Consider the following 21,336-nt stretch of genomic DNA (forward strand, 5'->3'; position numbering starts at 1 on the left):
ATGGTGATGAGGTGAGGAAGATGATGGCGAGGTGATGATGATGGTGTTTAGTTTATCTTCTACTTCCTCCTGGCGGCGTGAGAGAAACGTCCTTCAGTTTGTAGATCAGCGCGTTGAAACCTTTGTTGTTGTTGTTGGGGGGCGTTGACTGGGGGGGGGGGGGGAGGGTCCTCTTAGTGACAGGAAACAGGTACTAACCCCCCCAACCCCCCAACCCCCCCAAACTCTGCAGAGGACAAATGTGTGAACAACGTGGGTCACCTGTGACATCAGAGCTCTCTGACAAACAGGAAGTGATGCGTTATCAGTCCCTTTCATTTCCTCTTCCTCTCTCCCGTCTCCTTGTCCTCGCCATAGAGTGGTGAAGTCCCGCCCCTCCATTTCCGGGACATGGGTCCTCAAAAGCAAAAAAATATCAATGCGATTCAATGGGTAGATACAAATTATTTTCTGGTCCCGTTTGAATTGTGCCATGGATTTCACATATGTTCTTTGTGATATTTAAAGAAAATTTTTCACGCAAAGAAGACGACAATTAAGCGCGAAGAGTTTTGATAAAGTTAGGTTTTGTGTGAGCCGCTTTGTGAACTACAGCTCCTCGCTGTTCTCGTCGCGAATGATATACGTCACCACCCGCCGAGTCCGAAGTCCGCCGAGATGGCTGTTTCTCTGCTCCACTTCACCGCTTTTTTCCAAGGGCAGAATAAAAGTATCGAAAGGGGGGAGAACCACTATAAGTCGGGTCATGTGGAGAGCCTCAACTTCGCCGATGGGGAGGGAAAAGGGCGATGACGTGACGTCACATACGCGACACAACATGTAGTCTTTATCATTGTGTTTTCTCAATGAATTTTAACTGAAGAATTGCACAATAAACGGTCAAACTCTTGACATGGAAAATTATAATTTAAGCCTATAAACAACATTTGTGTAATCCAAGGCATAACGACCGGGGGATCAGATAATAATTATTTTCCGTCCATTGAACACCATTCATTTTTTTCGCTCCGAAAGGACCCATGGCGCCGTTACTTCCTGCTTCCGCTTCGGCACTCTATGGCGGTCTTGTTCTCACGATGCCGGGCTTTGAATGTGTGTGTGTGTCTGTGTGTGTGTCTGTGTGTCTGTGTGTGTGTGTGTGTGTGTGTCTGTGTGTCTGTGTGTCTGTGTGTGTGTGTGTGTGTATGTGTGTGTGTGTGTGTGTGTGTGTGTGTGTGTCTCTGTGTGTGTGTGTGTGTGTGTGTGTCTGTGTGTGTGTGTGTGTGTGTGTCTCTGTGTGTGTGTGTGTGTGTGTGTGTCTCTGTGTGTGTGTGTGTGTGTGTGTGTGTGTGTGTGTGTGTCTGTGTGTGTCTGTGTGTCTGTGTGTGTGTGTGTGTGTGTGTGTGTGTGTGTGTGTGTCTGTGTGTGTGTCTGTGTGTCTGTGTGTGTGTGTGTGTGTGTGTGTGTGTGTGTCTGTGTGTGTGTGTGTGTGTGTGTGTGTGTGTGTGTGTGTGTCTGTGTGTGTGTCTGTGTGTCTGTGTGTGTGTGTGTGTGTGTGTGTGTGTCTCTGTGTGTGTGTGTGTGTGTGTGTGTGTGTGTGTCTGTGTGTGTGTGTGTGTGTGTGTCTCTGTGTGTGTGTGTGTGTGTGTGTGTGTGTGTGTCTGTGTGTGTGTTACAGCTCATCACATATTTAGACCGTTTTTCCCAGAGATCCTCGGCGGGGGGGGGGGGGGGGGTGGGGGGGCAGAGTGAGCGGGTTCAGATCAGCTCACTCATGGCTGCACATCGCTGAACACTCGTCACGGCAACCATGACGCCAGAATATGACGTCATCGTGAGCGTCACAGCCTCCACGGCCTTAAAGACATTCAAGTCATTCATCCTGATGCGGTTAAAGGTTCACAAACTCTTTCTCTGACTGGAAATCCTCGTAAACCCGTCCAATCAAAAACATCGGGCCGGAGAACATGATTGGATCTCTTGTTAGGCATTCTGGGGGCGGGGCTTTGAACAGAGGTCTGGAAGAAGGGGGCGGGGCTTTGAACAGAGGTCTGGAAGAAGGGGGCGGGGCTTTGAACAGAGCTCTGGAAGAAGGGGGCGGGGCTTTGTCGGTTCGGCACTATGTTCAAAGTTCTCAAACCTTTAACTTTCTTCTTAACTGCTAACAATCAAAGCCGTCTTGCTTCTTCACGGTGTATTTTCTTCGGCCCTCTGGCGTTTCGGAACAAATTAAAACGCCTTCGTGCTCGCTGGGAGCGTTCACGCTCCATCTGTGCACGCTAAGCGGCGCTTCACGAGGGTCGAGCTGCAGCGCTGCACCTGAGTCCGTCTGCAGCGCCGCCGGCCGCCGACTGCACCGGGATTCCTTTTGTCAGTTTATATGACAGAGTGCTCAGGAATGCACGGCCCGAACTGCAAACGCCTCACTGTACTGTGGGGGGGGGGGGGGGGGGGGGGGGGGGGAGAGAGAGAGAGAGAGAGACATCCCCTTCAAAGCCGTTTCAGACTTTATTTTTTAATGCGTTTTCTGTTTTAGAATGAGTTGACAGTCAATGTAGGTGGCTTAAACCCCGTCACCCCCTACACTGTGTGGGTGTGTGTGTGTGTGTGTGTGTGTGTGTGTGTGTGTGTGTGTGTGTGTGTGTGTGTGTGTGTGTGTGTGTGTGTGTGAGAGTGTGTGTGTGTGTGTGTGTGTGTGTGTGTGTGTGTGAGAGTGTGTGTGTGTCCCTGTGGCTCAGTGAGTCACTCTTGCTGCTTGGGTTTTTCTTCCCCCATGAATAAAAGATCTGGTGTGCTATCTATGAGTTATAGTGCACTTGCCCCTCTACTTACAGCCCTACCCGTCTCTCCCTCAGCCACCCGTCTCTCCCCCAGCCACCGGTCTCTCCCTCAGCCACCCGTCTCTCCCCCAGCCACCCGTCTCTCCCCCAGCCACCCGTCTGTCCTCATTGTCTATGCCGCTTCAATCCGCCTTCAACAGAATCTCGTCAAACATTCAAATCAGACCCAGATTCTCCCAAAACGTCTAAGAGCTGAAGTGTGTGTGTGTGTGTGTGTGTGTGTGAGAGAGTGTGTGTGTGTGTGTGTGTGTGTGTGGGTGTGTGTGTCGTCGGCCATGTTGTCATGTTGTTGTCGTGTTCAGAAGGATTTACGATGTGATTAAGAGCCACGTTTAACCTTTAGAGAGACATGGGAAGTACTTCTATCTGCATGCTCAGGTGTAAACACAGGTCCAGGTTTATGGCTGAAGGGGGGCGGGGGTGTTGGGGGTGTTGGGGGTCTGGATGACTGCCTGGCTGCTTTAGTGCTCTGTTTTGCTGAGCAACGCTCCACAAATACTCCGTCCTCTGCCAGGGGAAACACAGCCGTTAGTTCCAGCTCCTCCCTTTCCATCTTCCTGCTTATCCAGCTCCTCTTTAACCCCCCCCCCTGGAAATGGTTCCATCCGGATCGGAACCAACAACGCAGTCATCTGGTTCATTTCCTTCTTTTCTTTAGTTTATCCTCTTTTTACCTCAGGAGAGTAGGGGGGGTCAGAATGGTAAGAGATAGAAGCAATGTTACTGCAGACCCCCAGAGGAAGACCTGTAGACCCCCAGAGGAAGACCCGTAGACCCCCAGAGGAAGGCCCATAGACCCCCAGAGGAAGACCCGTAGACCCCCAGAGGAAGACCCGTAGACCCGTAGACCCCCAGAGGAAGACCCGTAGACCACCAGAGGAAGACCCGTAGACCCCAGAGGAAGACCCGTAGACCACCAGAGGAAGGCCTGTAGACCCCCAGAGGAAGGCCCGTAGACCCCCAGAGGAAGACCCGTAGACCCCAGAGGAAGACCTGTAAAGACGTCCAGAGGAAGACCCATAGACCCCCAGAGGAAGACCCGTAGACCCCCAGAGGAAGGCCTGTCGACCCCCAGAGGAAGGCCCGTAGACCCCCAGAGGAAGGCCCGTAGACCCCCAGAGGAAGACCTGTAGACCCCCAGAGGAAGACCTGTCGACCCCCAGAGGAAGGCCCATAGTCCCCAGAGGAAGACCTGTAAAGACGCCCAGAGGAAGACCCGTAGACCCCCAGAGGAAGGCCTGTCGACCCCCAGAGGAAGGCCCATAGTCCCCAGAGGAAGACCTGTAGACCCCCAGAGGAAGACCTGTCGACCCCCAGAGGAAGGCCCATCGACCCCCAGAGGAAGGCCCATAGACCCCCAGAGGAAGACCTGTCGACCCCCAGAGGAAGACCCGTAGACCCCCAGAGGAAGACCCGTAGACCCCAGAGGAAGACCTGTCGACCCCCAGAGGAAGACCCGTAGACCCCCAGAGGAAGACCTGTCGACCCCCAGAGGAAGACCCATCGACCCCAGAGGAATACCCGTAGACCCCCAGAGGAAGGCCCATAGTCCCCAGAGGAAGACCTGTAGACCCACAGAGGAAGACCTGTAGACCCACAGAGGAAGACCCGTAGACCCCCAGAGGAAGACCTGTCGACCCCCAGAGGAAGACCCGTAGACCCCCAGAGGAAGGCCTGTCGACCCCCAGAGGAAGACCCGTAGACCCCCAGAGGAAGACCTGTCGACCCCCAGAGGAAGACCCGTAGACCCCCAGAGGAAGGCCTGTGATGCTGCTGGGACTGGCCCTGTTAGCATGTCTGACGCAGCACTTTTCAAGGAGAAGGTGGAGGACACAGCTCTGTAGGACGGAGGAAGGTGGAGATGGGAGGGGGTTCTTGGATGTCTCAGGCAGAGCAGGTTTTATTTGCTGTAATAAAACCAGATGATTGTCCCTCTCCTTCTGCTCCGACCTCCATCACTGTAATCCACACAGTGAAGTGTTGGAGCTAAGCCCTGCGGGACGCCTCCCTCCTCTCACACAACGCCATGAAAACAAAGGTTTCGTCGTGTTGTTGTATTTGTTTGTAGAAATGTAAATGACAGCGAGACCCCGGCTGGAATCCATCAGACATCATTTCCTCTCCCTGAAATTGAAAAGCCCAGACGACGGCGTGCTGGAGATTAATGCAGCGAGCAGGAAAACCCGGGGAAATAAACCAACTCTAATTTCACCGAGAGCAGCTCGGCCTGCGCTCGCTTTATTTCCCCCGAAAGGACTTTTATTATGCAGGAACAATACGCTTCGTCCAATCAACACTTCAGAGATATTCTAGAAGAAATAAAAGCAGCAAATTCTCATGTGTGAGAAGCTGAAACAGCAAATGACTTAACAGATAAATCAATTATCAACATGATTAGTTAATTGCCTGTTTATGGACTAATTGATTAACCAGCTACTTGTTTCTGTCCCATTGCACAGTGTGTGTGTGTGTGTGTGTGTGTGTGTGTGTGTGTGTGTGTGTGTGTAGCAGTGATAACCCTGATATGATCCTCGTAGTATCTCTCTTATTAATTCTCTAACTAACGACCAGACGAGGTTTCCATTATCCATCACGAGAAGTTATTATAGTTATTATAAGACCATTGTCTCCATAGCAACGACGATCGTTAATCAAACCAGGAAGTCTGAGTGTCGTCTCGTTTCACATCACGTGGACTTTCTTCCAGAACTCCAGAATCGTCCCCTTTGTCTTTCTTTCTGGTTTTTATTCCTGCCGCTCCGACCATCCGCTGCTCCGATGGCAGATAAAACCAATCAGGCACTCCGGAGATTCCATTAGTTTGATGAGATATGAATAGAGCTCCGAGCGGAAATCTGAAACAGTCTGCTGTTTTTCACACAAACCCATTAAAAGTCATTTGATCTTCTTCAGCTAATTATAGAGCCGCCTTCACCGGACCCCCCCCCCCCCCCACTCCCTTCAGTGTTCATCACATCCCGTCCTTCTGTGTCAGGAGCCTATTTAGCATGTTATCCGGTCTAACCCGGTCCATGTCAGGGGTCCAGCTCGGAGCGGAGCACCCCAGGGAAGGACACGGGAGGTGGGGGGGCAAGGTCAATCGATTTGCCTGAGAGCGATTGTAGGAGACAGATGTGAAGTCTGTCGTCTCCACGGAGACGGAACTGATTAGCTGTCGGTCTCAGCGGAGTTCTGCTCTTCACTAGTCTGATTGAAATCTCCCCCGTTCTCCCCCGAAGGGGGAGTTGGAGGGGGGGGGGCTTAATGACGGATAAGCGTATCTACATTACATCCATCATCTTCCCCCGGTTGAAGATGGCCTCCTTTGCGTCGCCCGGAGCATCACAGACATCGCTTCACTGCTCGCCGTCTGCAGAGGAGGAGGGGGGAGGGGGGGAGAACGAGGAGCAGCCGGAGCAAAGATTCATTTCAAATCTGCTCGGGGGTCGGGGGACAGGCAGCATTGCATGCTGGGACAACACTCAGCCTCCATCCGAGGAGGTCGAGTGTCGTATGACTACGACCTCGTACGAAGAATTCGGTTCTGCTTGTTGGAACATCACCTCTAGGGGCTCCATATGTGGAACATATGAATAACATGAATATAAAAGCCGCTTCCCTGCTACTTGATGGAAATATTCACACGTTGCCAGTTTGAGAAACATTTTCTATCCAGAACTCTCCTGACTTAATGATTCGTCCTCTTGTTCATTCCCATGCGGTTCAATCTGTCAGCTGATCTCAGATCTGGGCTCAGCTCCATGTGCCCTGATCCGGCTCGTTCCTCCGGCTCGTTCCTCCGGCTCGTTCCTCCGGCTCGTTCCTCCGGCTGGTTCCTCCGGCTCGTTCCTCCGGCTGGTTCCTCCGACTCGTTCCTCCGGCTCGTTCCTCCGGCTCGTTCCTCCGGCTCGTTCCTCCGGCTGGTTCCTCCGGCTGGTTCCTCCGACTCGTTCCTCCGGCTCGTTCCTCCGGCTGGTTCCTCCGACTCGTTCCTCCGGATCGTTCCTCCGGCTCGTTCCTCCGGTTCGTTCCTCCGGTTCGTTCCTCCGGCTCGTTCCTCCGGCTTGTTTGGCTTGTTCCTCTGGCTCGTTCCTCCGGCTCGTTCCTCCGGCTTGTTTGGCTCGTTCCTCCGGCATGTTCCTCGTTGCTCCGGCTGGTTCCTCCGGCTGGTTCCTCCGGCTGGTTCCTCCGGTTCGTTCCTCCGGCTGGTTCCTCCGGCTCGTTCCTCCGGCTGGTTCCTCCGACTCGTTCCTCCGGCTCGTTCCTCCGGCTCGTTCCTCCGGCTCGTTCCTCCGGTTCGTTCCTCCGGTTCGTTCCTCCGGTTCGTTCCTCCGGTTCGTTCCTCCGGCTCGTTCCTCCGGCTTGTTTGGCTTGTTCCTCCGGCTCGTTCCTCCGGCTCGTTCCTCCGGCTTGTTTGGCTCGTTCCTCCGGCATGTTCCTCGTTGCTCCGGCTGGTTCCTCCGGCTGGTTCCTCCGGCTGGTTCCTCCGGTTTGTTCCTCCGGCTCGTTCCTCCGGCTCGTTCCTCCGGCTCGTTCCTCCAGCATGTTCCTCCGGCTCGTTCCTCGTTCCTCCGGCTCGTTCCTCCGGCTTGTTTGGCTCGTTCCTCCGGCACGTTCCTCGTTCCTCCGGCTCGTTCCTCCGGCTCGTTCCTCCGGCACGTTCCTCGTTCCTCCGGCTCGTTCCTCCGGCTTGTTTGGCTGGTTCCTCCGGCTTGTTTGGCTGGTTCCTCCGGCACGTTCCTCGTTCCTCCGGCTCGTTCCTCCGGCTCGTTCCTCCGGCTTGTTTGGCTCGTTCCTCCGGCTTGTTTGGCTGGTTCCTCCGGCACGTTCCTCGTTCCTCCGGCTCGTTCCTCCGGCTTGTTCCTCCCGCTCGTTCCTCCGGCTTGTTTGGCTGGTTCCTCCAGCACGTTCCTCGTTCCTCCGGCTCGCCACTCCTGGTTCATAGCGACCGAACGTGATATTTCCATGTTGTCCTTGAAACTGGTTTCCCCCGCCTGCTCTCAATGTCAGCCCCCACTGAGCAGCATTACCCCCCCCCCACACACACACACACACACTCTGATTCAGACAGTCTCTGACTTGACTGCACCACACATTTGAGAACAAATTGGCTATTTTATGTCTCACTTTATTTCACTGGAACATTCTGTCCTCTCTCTCCACTGTCTCTCTATTACACCTCTCACACCTCCTCGTTCCCTAATTTCTCTTTTCGCTTGCTCAACCATCGCATGCTCGTTAAGGGAGTCCACACAGCCGAGAGAGAGACATCAGCGATGAGGCTGGAGGCCCCGTTTACTGTTCCTTTTATTGACAAGTCTGCCTGTCTGTCTGTCTGCCTGTCTGCCTGTCTGGCAGCCGCGTGGTGCTTCATGCTGATGAGCAAAGACTAGCAGGAAAATGGGAAGGAAGGAAGGAAGGTAGGGGGGAGGAAGGAAGGTTGGAAGGATGGATGGAAGGAAGGAAGGTAGGGAGGGGGGAGGTAGGGAGGTTGGAAGGATGGATGGAAGGAAGCTGTGCTGTGTTTTCACTCAAGAACAGGTAATTTCTTTTAAATCCTCCTCAGCGCCGGAGATTAGGCGGCTGTGCTCTCCGGCAGAGAGAGAGAGGGAGAGAGAGAGGCACACTCCTGTGTCTAATCCTCCCCTTGTAAACTGCTGAGAGTGCAGGACAAAGTGGGGAAAGAGTCAGTGTCCACATAAAGAGGCCGGCAGAAAAACACAGGCCGTAGTTGAAAACAAGCTGAGCCCACGTCGAACAATGGCCTAAGCCCCTAAATCTCCCGTGTAGCGCCGAGCCCGCCGCCGCCGCCATCCTCCCGCCCTGCTATCGCTTCCAACAGGAACCTGAAACAGCACCGCGTCAGAAACACGCTCTGGATGGGTGATGTCAGAGACACACACACATGATACACACCAACACACACCCTCGGTCTGCAGGCTCATAGACCCAGCAGAGAGGCTTCTCATAAAAAGGCCAGGTTAACCATGCTAATGTGTGAGGAGGAGGAGGAGGAAGTGAAAACAAGAGTCGATGTCTGGAGGTAATGAAGACTCTGATTAAAGAGACGACAGGAACTGGGGAGCTCGTTAGGCAAGAGTGGGTGTGTCCTATTAAAACAGGGGGAGCCTGCTGGAGCTTTCAAAGGGGGGCCGGGTGTCCGGTTCAGGCTGGATGCATTGTTTACCTCCGTGGTCGAGGCTCGCCGCTCCGGCTATTTCAGTCAGAAACATCTGGCACAGTGATGTCAAGAATGTAATCCGCTCTGGGCCACGTGGACGCTAAGCCCGGATAGAGAGGGCTGAGAGGGTCGCCGCCGCTCACATGGCTCTGAAGGGGGGGGGGGGGGCAAGATGGATGCACAATGTTGTCCAGAGTGCTCAAAGTGAATAGAGATGAAAGGAGGAAGCAGAGAGCTTTTAGTGGGCAGAGAGGAAGAATGGCTGATTGTCCTGACAGCAGCTCTGCAGGAGAGCCGTGCACGCTCAGACCCGGTGCACGCTCAGCCCCGGTGCACGCTCAGCCCCGGTGCACGCTCAGCCCGGTGCACGCTCAGACCCGGTGCACGCTCAGCCCCGGTGCACGCTCAGCCCCGGTGCACGCTCAGCCCCGGTGCACGCTCAGACCCGGTGCACGCTCAGACCCGGTGCACGCTCAGACCCGGTCCCAGGAAGCCGAACCTGAAACGGACCGCCATCATCAAAGTCCTCGAGTCATTAAAGCAAAATGAGAAGCAATTAGCCTCTTACTGCAAGAAATAGTTTTTAACACTCCAGCGCCTTACTTATGCAATCATGCACCTGCGTTGCTTAGCAACTAAACGACAAGCGCCGGGGCAATTATGTCTTTATTGCCGCGTTGTAATCAGTTATGTATCTGCCTTTAATATCCAGAAACACCTGAACGTTTCTTTGTCCTGTCCGGATGCGTCTCCTCCACAGGCGTTGATGATATTGGCTCACAATCAATTAGTCCTCCAATAAACTCTAATACACTCTAATAAACACCCTCACTCACAACCACAGCAATTAACTGGCTATTAAATATGCATACAGCCATGTTTGTTGCTTCTTGGCGGCCGTTGGGACGACTCGCTGCTGTTCTGCAGGAGAAGCAGATTAATTTTTCATGATGGATACTTGTTGAGATGGCCAGGTTTTTATTGCCCCTCCCCTTTAGCCCACATCTGCATGCTTCGCCCTCTCTGCCCCAACAGGAAGTGACATTGTGATTGGACTAACGAGGAAGTCCAGCCCTCGCCATCACTCCACATGTCTCTTTCCAAATATAACATTTACTGCAAATCAGCAGGACTGTGTGCTCCCCTGCTTCCTCCTCCTCCTCTGTCTGCGCCTCCTGCTCCTCCGCCAGCTAGAAAGCGGTCTGCTCGGTATCTCGCCAGGTCGGCCGGGGAGAAACCAGCCTGTATTCTGACACAGGTGGACGGGATATTCCAGGCAGATGTGTTCTGCCTGTAATCTGTGTCAAGAGGGGCCGCAGGGGGAAATGGCTCTCCGGTGCCTTCCTGCTCTGTTGCATCACTGCCCCCCCCCCCTCCTCCTCCTCCTCCCCTCCTCCTCCTCCTCCTCCTCCTCCTCCGGGTAAAGGAGTGATGAAACACCCGATGCAGCAGGCGTCTGAACAGCAGCTCTTTGCTTCCATCCATCCATCAGATAACAGCCGACACAAGGATGGTGAAACGCCGGCTGTGTGAGGGATTAAAGTGACGACCTTTGACCTGTGATGACATAGACCGTTGGTCACTTGGAGCTGCGTTATTCATTTCTGAGAGCAGCCGTTGTTCTTTTGCATGTCTGCCTGTAATAACCCCCTCAGGAAGATAACAGCTGAGAGGAAGTCGGGGATCAGCTGATCAGATTTTCCAACAAGCTCACCTGATCATGTTAACGGTTGGGAAGCAGGTGAGGGATTTTTGTCCTCGGCGCTACGTTCATGACCTTTCCAACACAGCAACAACAAGAAAACAGGTGTCGCCCCCTCCTGGTCTGCAGGCCTACGTCAGTAAATACCAGTTGATTAGAGTTTTTATGTGACATTTTTGCACGACCGGCTATAAAACCACGACGTCACAGCGTGAAGCCGTCGCCACAGAATCAGAATCACTGGAATCTTTAATGGAATCGACTACATCTTCGTGACGATACCAGAGCAATTTCTAGCAAGGAGATTAGAGAGAGAGAGAGAGAGAGGATGGGACTGAGCAGTGAGAGGGTGACATGAGGTTCTTCCTTTCAGATTCTGTTCTGTGTGAACGTTGCAGGCGGAGATTTATGAGAAACTAATTCTGCAGACCAACGGGACTGATGGGACATCTCACTTTGACATCGAGCCGGTTTTGCTAAGGTTGCTTCTGAAGTCCAGGTCCACTTAGTTTTATCCAGACCAGCATCAGGGACCGAGTCCAGAGTCCAGATCCGGATTGCTTCACATTTGAATCTCGTTTCACGTTTAATGATGAAACACAACACTTATTTGGTTTAAGGACATTTTTTATTCCTACGTTGTGATCCACGAACATTTTTACGTGGATGATGAGTTTTGGCAGATGAATTTCGAGTGCATGGAGCGACCCCCACTTCCCACAATCCTTCACTTCTCGACGTGCCCCTCAGACTGGCTCTAACCCGCTAACACAGAAGAAACGCTGGAGTCTGTTTCATTTTTCATCATCAGGATTCCTCTCAGACATCCAGCTGTGAATTTACTGTCTGACTGTAAATATTTAAAAGGAAACAAGCAGCGGTGTGTGTGTGTGTGTGTGTGTGTGTGTGTGTGTGTGTGTGTGTGTGTGTGTGGTGCTGCGGCGTCGCTGTGCTAACGGATACACGGCGTGGTAATGGTGCAGTTTGTTTGTTCAGGAGGGGGCTGAGCACAGACACGGCTTTGTTTGTGTGTGTGTGTGTGTGTGTGTGTGTGAGTGTGTGTGTGTGTGTATGTGTGTGTACGTGTGTGTGAGTGTGTGTGTGTGTAGGTGTGTGTACGTGTGTGTGTGTGAGGGTCATTTTCATATTTGCACACAAGGACGTGGTGGCGTTACAGCAGAGAGCCGAGCAGCTGTTGTTATTGTTGTTGAGTCGTCCAGCGTCCCTCGTCTCTCTCCTCGTTCCCTCCTCCTCCAGTAGGACTCCTTTTCTCCCTGCTCCTCCCCATCTCCCTGCTCCCCGTCTCCCTCCTCCTCTTCTTCTTCTTCTCCCCTCCCTCGTTTCCTCCTATGACCCTCTCTCTTCCTTCTGCAGCCTCAGTGTTCCTCCTTCTGTGTGAATAGCTGAGATGCTTTCAGACAGTTTCCATGGCAACGGGCCATTTAAACAAGTTGTCATTCTCGCCCCCCCGACACATCTTCCTCCCGGAGCTATTCACCAACATGTCCGTCTGTTGGATGCCGCCGCGGCTCGGTGACATCACGCTGCAGCTCGGTGACATCACGCTGCAGCTCGGTGACATCACGCTGCAGCTCGGTGACATCACGCTGCAGCTCGGTGACATCACGCTGCAGCTCGGTGACATCACGCTGCAGCTCGGTGACATCACGCTGCAGCTCGGTGACATCACGCTGCAGCTCGGTGACATCACGCTGCAGCTCGGTGACAACACGCTGCAGCTCCGTGACATCACGCTGCAGCTCGGTGACATCACGCTGCAGCTCGGTGACATCAGGCTGCAGCTCCGTGAAATCACGCCGCAGCTCCGTGACATCACGCTGCAGCTCGGTGGCATCACGCCGCAGCTCCGTGACATCACGCCGCAGCTCCGTGACATCAGGCTGCAGCTCCGTGACATCACGCCGCAGCTCCGTGACATCACGCCGCAGCTCCGTGACATCACGTGGTCGGGTTCCTTCCAGGCTGAGCGTGTTGAACATTACCAGCGGTAAATAATTGATCAGGAGAATAGAGAACGCCGTTAATACACAACCAGACAGAGCGTTAACGAGGCCGCTTAACGACTTCTCCACGTCTTCTTCTGCTCTGGAAAAGACACGTAAAAACGAAAGCCTCTTTGAGCTGGGAATCCAGTTCATGTGAGATGAGATCCGTGGCGTTCCTCAGGGCACCGTCTACCCAACCAGAGACAGCCATGGCTAACAGAGACGGGGAGAGTCACCTGTGGTCCAAGCCTGGTTTTAATAAAACATTATACTTTATGTTCAAGTCATGAATATGCAAATTAACCCACTTATAGTGATCTACTGGATCTGACAGACGAGATCACTCCAAGAGGTTTAGTAGGATATTAGTCATGTGTTTGGTTCTTTTGAGGAGATCTGTTCTGGAATCAACAAGATCCCATCCAGAGTTGATCTACTGAGTTTACAGTAGATCTGAAATCAAATAACACCAAAGTCAAAGAGTTACCCAGAATGCAGCAGGCTGATCTAGTCTGATCCAGGCTGATATCAGGAGTCAGAGGAACTTCCACATTCTGGGATTTCCATCACACATCCATCGCGGTCTCGTTAACGAGGTCTGGTCCGGGTCGGGCGTTCAGGATTACAAACAGGCTTACCGTCTCTACCGGGACCAGAAGGTTTCTCTGCTCCCCTGTGAGGGCTTCCTCCTCCTCCTCCTCCTCCTCCTCCGCCTCGCTATGAATGCTGGGAGGTTAAAGATGGGAGCAGACCGCTGGGGAACAGAAACATTATGTTCAGATGTCTGTGGAGCTTCTCAGACTCTGGATACGATTTATACAATGACAGGTTACAGTTAATAAAAACAGATATAAACTGAACAAAATCATAAACATAATGCTGTTTTAATGAGCTGAAATCAAAGATCTATGTAAGACAAAAGGCCTTTTTCTCTCAGATGTCGTTGAGTTTAAATGTGCGTCAGAGAGATAATCCGTCCACCTGATGTTTGCATATCAGGATGCTGATTGGACGCCATGCTTGTTGCAAAGGTGAGACTCAGGTCACACGAAACGCTTTCAATCTCACCGTTTCCTTTAAACACGGCGAGTAAACCGCTGAATTTAATTTGAATTGAAATGTGGAAACTGTGATTCTCACGTTTGAAGGTTTAAATTTATTCTCTTCATTGTAGTTTTATTCTACTTGCTTTATTTGTGACTTCTGCTGCCTTTCAAAAGTCACGAGACGAAGAATTTAATTACTGGTCTGGAATGCTTGCATTGCTCTCAAGTATGTGAAAATGAAAGAGGAGCAGGAGGAGGAGGAGCAGGAGGAGGAGCAGGAGGAGGAGCACAGACGTACATGTTTCACACATTGGTTGTTTGGAGGTGGAGCGGCCGTTTGCCCGACTGTGAGTCACGCGGGGCAATTCCCGAGAAGTCGGACACTTCAGTGTGGAGACAAAAGGCCGTTTCACTGAAACAGAGGAGCTCATTTGCATTGCAGTGGGGGGGTATGAGGGGGGGGGGGTGGCCTTTGATTGTGAGTCTGAGAACTCGACACCTTTTTCCTCCTTTTGTTATTCTGTTCCACTGTCTGCCCTTTTGAGGGTGGAGGTGTTTGGTCAGGAGGGAAATGTCACCGTCCCTCTGTCCCTGAACGCACCACCCCCCCCCCCCCCCCCCCTCATCTGTTATCTGTCTGAGCTGTTGGTGCAGGAATGGTGTCGGGGGGGGGGGGGGGGGTGTCCTGGCCTTCACACAGGAAGTGTGTGTGTGTGTGTGTGTGTGTGTGTGTGTGTGTGATCACAGATCCAGCAGGGCCAGAGAGAGGAATATACCAGAGGAGGTGTTGACATGTTGGTTACTATAGCAACATCCTTCTCTGCCTGGTCTCCTTATTAAGTCGAGTTGAAACCGTCTGTTTTTATTACTTTTTCATGTTTTAGAAGATCTTTTTAAAGTTAGAGGATTAACTGTGTTTTAATCGTTTACTGAGTTTGGGAACAACGTTACCTTGGACTGGATTCTTCACAAGTTGATCAAAGGAAACAATGAACATGACGAGTTAGCTGTGACCTCGACCGTTCAGTGGACGCGTTCATGGTTCTACTTCCTGTCCGGTGTCGTTGAAGAAGATCCAGAAAAGAACGTAAAGACTGGAAAACTGGAAATATATATTACACTATATATTAATGACATTGAGCCCAAGAAGAAGCCAACCTTGATTAGAGCTTGAAGCCTCGTCACATATAGATCTTTCTAGACTAGATATGGAGGATCTGTTGGGTTCCAGCAGCTGTGATTTCATTGTATGAAGTTGTGGAGTTAAAGCGCTGTGACTTGTGGCTGACCAGCATCCTGACCAGCATCCTTCTCTACTCACAGTGATGCTGCTTCCTGTTCTCCGTCTCCACCGTGTCTTTTTAAAGCATCGAGAAGAGTTCTCGTGTCTTTAGACTCCCAGAAATCTGAGCACACGGTCCATTGATCAAGTATATGAATATGCATGTTCTGCTTATTTCTGTTTTACGAGGCATTAAATCGTTTTAATGTCGTATGTTTTGAAAAGTTAGCTTCAGGGGGAAATTAAAACGTTACAGAAGCAAACGAACGAGAAGACTCTCTTCTTAAAGCGTTACGTAAACGCCTCACGGACGCTGATGAAGGATTAACAACACTGTGACCAGGTCCATGGTGCTGTGACGTATATATACTACACATATATATAAATATATGGATATATTCCACCTATAGACGGTGGTGCAGAAGTCTGTGTGTGGCTTCCTCGCCGCCGCCCATCTCCTCTAAGTATTAAATCACCACCGGGACGGATTAGGTGGATTAACGATGCCGGGGCATTTCTCTGCAGAGTCACGTTGCTAAGCATTCTGGGAACCCACGTGTTCTTTACGAGGGCCAGACTGCGAGGCCAGAATTAGAACGTCTGAGAGAAACCAGCAAACCTGATGGTTAGTTTGTGTGTTTGTGTGGGAGGATCGTCACAAAGGGTTTGAACATCATGTATTCCCTCCGTCTTCTTGTAGTGAATGACCACACACACACACACACACACACACACACACACACACACACTGATTGGATTAGCCTGTTTGGATCAGAGGCTGCACCCAAAGGTCACGTAATAACCGACCCGCTCCGCCAAGATTTCCTATTAAAAAAGTGTATTTGTTTGTGATTACGTTTGAGCCGGCGGTCCTTCTCTTCCTGCCGGCGGCTGCAGAACGATCCGCTGATGAAGACGCTTCCTTTTTATTGATCTGTCACGGTAATCGGGAAGCCTTTAACTCGGCTTTTGTCAAACTGTCTCTGAGTTATCGTTGTTTCATCCGCACGTTTAGCGTTTCTGTTTCAATGTGTCTGTGCATCACCATGGTAACGCAACAATAACACATTAAACTAGATAAATGTAGACGACACGTCAACAGCAAATGAGCTGCTTCTCAAAATACCATCACTCTTCTGCTGTAAGTGTTGATGCTTTACCTCTAGTGTGTGTGTGTGTGTTCTCATTACAGCTCCAGACTCATACATTATATTTATCTTAAGGATCCAGAGCTAGTTAGTGTGTGTGTGTGTGTGTGTGTGTGTGTCTGTGTGTGTGTGTGTGTGTGAGAGATGATTTTAAATGTGTTTAATGGTCGTGTCGTAGCTCGTTTCATGTGAAACTTGGCTCGCAGCGGAGCGGCCAATAAAACGTGTTTGTGTGCTGGAGGCAGCGACGGATCGCTGTGTGTGTGTGTGTGTGTGTGTGTGTCTGTGTGTGTGTGTGTCTGTGTGTGTTTGCAGTGAAAGAGTGGAAAATGAGCTAAATGATGCTCAACCCACGCAGCGTTTGACGAGTGTCTGTGGTGGCAGCGAGGAGAGGAGGAGGAGGAGGGGAGGAAGGGAGGAGGTGGAGGGGAGGAGGTGGAGGGGAGGAGGGGAGAGGAGGGGAGGAAGGGAGGAGGGTTGAGGGGAGGAGGGGATCATCTCTCTGCTGCGTTTTTATTTCATTGCATCAAATCTTCGTTCATTTGGGGATAAGATGTCGAGCCGGCTTTAAGCCAATCAGAGAGCTCGCTCCCCCCCAGGTGACTAACGAGAGGCGAACGGCCGATGAGTCGTTGGGTGTGGCGGTGGAGTTTTCCACTGAATGTGTGTTTGTTGATTAAAACTCCAACGATATGACGTTTGTCAGAATGACTCATGGTTGTGATCCAGATCATCAATCCCGGTTCACCAGACCGGATCCATCAGCTGGAGGACCGGGGGATCCTGGATCATCCCTGGTTTCATGTGGAAACACGACGAAGTGTCAGAGTTATTTAATGTGACCTTTTGGAAGGAGGAGTTCAGTCCCATAAAACCACAGCTGATAGAAAACACAAGACAAAGACCTGGATCCACATCGGACTGGTCTGAAGTCTTTCACCTCTTCTGCTTTATCTTCTTCTTCTATTTCAACGGAAACCTTCCGTTCCTGAGTCCCGAGGAAGAACCGTTACTGTCTCCAGAACCAGGTGGATTATCTGTCCTCTGGTAGTCCAGGTCTGCGTTTAAGAGGTGTCGGTCCAGTCCGGGTTCCCCCGAGGCCAGCTGTCCCTCCGGTTCAGGTCCCTCTGGTTCAGGTCCCCCCAGTTCAGGTCTCTTCAGTTCAGGTCCTTCTGGTTCAGGTCCCTCTGGTTCAGGTCCCCCCAGTTCAGGTCTCTTCAGTTCAGGTCCCTCTGGTTCAGGTCCCGCTGGTTCAGGTCCCGCTGGTTCAGGTCCCTCTGGTTCAGGTCCCGCTGGTTCAGGTCCCTCCAGTTCAGGTTCCTCTGGTTCAGATAACTCTGACAGATATTTCTTCTTCTCCTGCCCTGCTTGGCCCCTCCATCCCTCTGTCAGTCCTCTGGCTCTCTGCTGCCCCCGTGGCCACGTCTGTTCCTGCAGCTCTCTCTCCCTGAGTGCTGAACCAGCGTGACTGCAGACCTCAGATCTGCGGTTCTAAACCGCCTCGCTGATCGTTGACTAGAAGAGTCCTGCAGACGTTCTCTCTCTGACCGAGAACACTTGTTTTTACCGCAGAGTCGAGTTGTGGTCCGGCTGCCCCCCCCCCCCGGTGGTGCAGAGAGGGAGGCGTGGAGATGGAGGAAGGAGGGTTGTGTGTGTGTGTGTGTGTGTGTGTGTGTGTGTGTCTGTGTGTGTGTGTGTGTGTGTGTGTGTGTGTCTGTGTGTGTGTGTGTCTGTGTGTGTGTGTCTGTGTGTGTGTGTGTGTGTGTGTGTCTCTCTGTGTGTGTGTGTGTGTGTGTGTGTGTGTGTGTGTGTGTGTGTGTGTGTGTGTGTGTGTGTGTGTGTGTGTGTACTGATGATGATTACACAGCACTTGTTCTGTCCTCGCTCGACTCTGTTCTTCTCTGTTATCATCCCGTCGCCGGCTTTGTTCTCCCGTCTCCTCCTTCAGCTGGTCTCTCTCTCCTCTCCTCCTCCCCTTGATCTCTCTCTCTCTCTCTCTCTCTCTCTCTCTCTGGGCCTGTTTACTCAGCACGATGACATCATGACAAGCAGGAGGCGATGGGTTGTGTGCCACTTCCTGTCTGGAGGCTGTGTGTGCTTTGTGATCGCCTCCCTGAGTCTGTGTTCCCACTTATTGTCTCCTGATGAGTCGACTGGTGTCATGTGATTATTGACGATGGTAGAGAGAGAGAGAGAGAGAGAGAGAGAGAGAGAGAGGTTGCATATTGATGGTCTTCCTGCTTCCTGGAGGACCAGCAGGGTTCATGATGACAGGAAGGACGATGCTGGAAAAACAGCAGAATTCCTCTGGGAGGAAATCACACACATTTTCATTACACATCGCCGTCCACTATGCTGCACACACACACACACACACACACACACACACACACATAGTGGACGAGGACCCGCCGGTGTTTACCTCGTAGAATAAATGGTCCGTGCTCCGGGGAGGAGGACTTTGGACCCGGGAGGTCTGGAGGAGCCGAGCTCGGCTCAGTGAGGAATGTCCTGGTTTGTGAGGCGTGACGGCCTGCAGGCTTATATTCTGAGTGTGTGTGTGTGTGTGTGTGTGTGTGTGTGTGTGTGTGTGTGTGTGTGTGTGTGTGTGTGTAGACTTGTGCACAAATCCAATCAAACCTCCTACTCGTTTAACCATCAACCAAGTCGAACATTTCCCATGGTGCATTTCACCTCTGCTTGGCGGTGCTGAGTCACGGTGGTCTGATGTCGCTCCATCACATCCAGATATCTGTTGCACAAGATCACACGCTGCTGTTTATGAGCTCTCTAACCACCCTGATGTCTCTCTCCCTCCCTCCCTCGCTCTCTCCAGGCGCTGGCCGCCAACGCCGGCACGGGCTTCGCCGTGGCCGAGCCGCAGGTGGCCATGTTCTGTGGGAAGCTCAACATGCACGTGAACATCCAGACCGGCCGCTGGGAGGCGGACCCGACCGGGACCGAGAGCTGCGTCGGGACCAAAGAGGGCGTGCTGCAGTACTGCCAGGAGGTGAGTCGCCATGGCAACCAACAGTGTGGTGGAACACATCTGTGAGGGTCATCATCAGGAGAACCAATGAAAGGAGGTCCTCAGTCATATCTTTTTCATTTCCAATACAAAGACACCAATCCAAACACATCAATAAGTTTAAAAGGAGAATTAAAAAATATGCAGATATAAGTGGTGTATTGCTAGTTTGGTAACTAACAGTTACATCACGTTTTCCTAAGAAGAGTAAAGAATAAAAACATTTTCATGTTCATGTGGACATTAGTTGTATCCCACATACAAGTATTCCCATAATACATGATCAATGAACAAAACATCAATAAAACAAAGCAAGAACTACAAAGCTGTCATGAAATCCTCCAAAAACTCCATAAATGATCCCCAAACCGTTACAGATGTTAATATCATTCTTTGATCTTCCTCCATCAACTTGACATGACAGATTTCAACATATGAATATGTAGTATTTGTATTTATGGTTCATCTAGTCAGCACCTGTGGCTGTAGTTCATCTGCTACCAATAAAGTTTGTTCAAACAGGAGCCCTCGCTCATGAGTTCGATAAGGAGGTTAAAGCCACTTTCATGTTCTCACGGTAATTATCAAGCAACAGATTAAACCAATGGGGCTTTTTTTCATGCTTTTCCTTCAGAAGTCCTCTTCCAACCTCAGCAGACTTTATTCTTATCATTCATCAGCATTTTAAATATTGAAATACATTAGATTTAACAGCATTTTGTTCATGAAAATAAAAGATAAATTGGTGAATTTGGGAGGTTTTTCAGGCTTGTTGTTTTTGGTTTTGGTGACGTCAGGTTTGGATTTAAAAACTGTCCAGAGGTGGAGGACAGAGCAGCGTGGGTGGCGTTTCCTGTCATGTCCTCCAGCTCCTCGCCGTCTCCACAGCGAGGACATGATTCCTCGGCGGCGTGGACGCCCGGCTCTTATTTATGTGTCCTGCTGCTAATCCAGGAGGCTGCTGCTGTCGCCCTTTATCCTTCAGCTGTCCAAGAACAAGGAAAAAGCCCCAGAAGCTTCACGTGCACTTATTGATGACATTTTGATGGCATTCTGGGAGAAAGTGTAAATTGCATGCTCTGTCAGGGTTGAGCAGATTCCATCTAGAGACTATGAAGCGTGGTTTAAAAGGAATCTATTGAAGCTTGTCGCACCTCGCTCTCTCACACACATGCAACCTCTCTCTCTCATTATTTAGCATCTCTCCTTGTCCTCCTCACAGATGTATCCTGAGCTCCAAATCACAAACGTGGTGGAAGCCAACCAGCCCATCCGCATCGAGAACTGGTGCAAGAAGGAGAAGAAGGTGTGCAAAGGCCACGCCCACATCGTGGTGCCTTACAAATGCTTAGGTAAGATTAGATTACATATATATATATATATATATATATATATATATATACATACATATATGAAATGTGTGTTGTATGTGATGACATCTATGATGGAACAGAGAAAAGAAGATCTCCATATCTGAGGGACTGAAAACAGCATTTTCTGACATTTCTTTATGAAAAATGACTTTTGATGATGAACAGATGATGAAAATAGTTGGTGATTATATTTCTGTGGATCTGTTAGTGGAATTAGTTTTCCTTTCATTTGTGGTCCTTCTGTAAAAAGCTGTCTCCAAACATCATGTTGGTTGTTTAGAGGACAATAACATCTCATTTAATGTGATGAACAAGTGACAGAATAAGTAGACTGAATACTGACCATTGGATTGGTACAAATATGGAGTTTACCACAGCTGGAAGGGGCTGGAAAAGCATGGACATGCACCTGGAAGTGCTGGAATGTGACTCTGGAGAAGGTGGAGGAACCCTGTGTTTTGCTCCTTCATTAAATATAGAGAAAGAAGAGTTTATGAAGCATCTCAGCTCGAGGCAGAGGAGACAAAGAGCAATATTGTGTGTATGAGTGTGATTGTGGTGACGAACCCCGGCCTCCGGGCCGGATGGGAGCTAATGTGAATGGATGGCTCAGGGAAGAGGAGGTATTATTGCTGGGGAGGCTTGTTGAGCAATAAAACACAATCTTATTTCCCCCTCAGACAGAGGCCATAAACACACACAGACACACAGGGTCAGAGAGGGAGGTCTGCTTTATTACTCCCGTCTCTCC

General features: G+C 51.0%; 1 protein-coding gene across 1 annotated transcript in view; it reads left to right on the forward strand.

Moving 5' to 3' along the window:
• Positions 1-21,336, forward strand: part of aplp2 (amyloid beta (A4) precursor-like protein 2) — a gene marked incomplete at its 3' end in the record, with an annotated part of 36,448 nt that overhangs the window by 3,298 nt on the left and 11,814 nt on the right. Inside the window, exons 2-3 of the mRNA XM_084019319.1 lie at positions 19,021-19,194; positions 20,435-20,564. Coding sequence (XP_083875445.1) covers positions 19,021-19,194; positions 20,435-20,564 — 304 coding nt within the window. The remainder of the gene's footprint in view (positions 1-19,020; positions 19,195-20,434; positions 20,565-21,336) is intronic.

The sequence above is a fragment of the Eutrigla gurnardus genome, assembly GCF_963514095.1.
Source record: "Eutrigla gurnardus genome assembly, chromosome: 10".
Taxonomy (NCBI): Eukaryota; Metazoa; Chordata; class Actinopteri; order Perciformes; family Triglidae; genus Eutrigla; species Eutrigla gurnardus.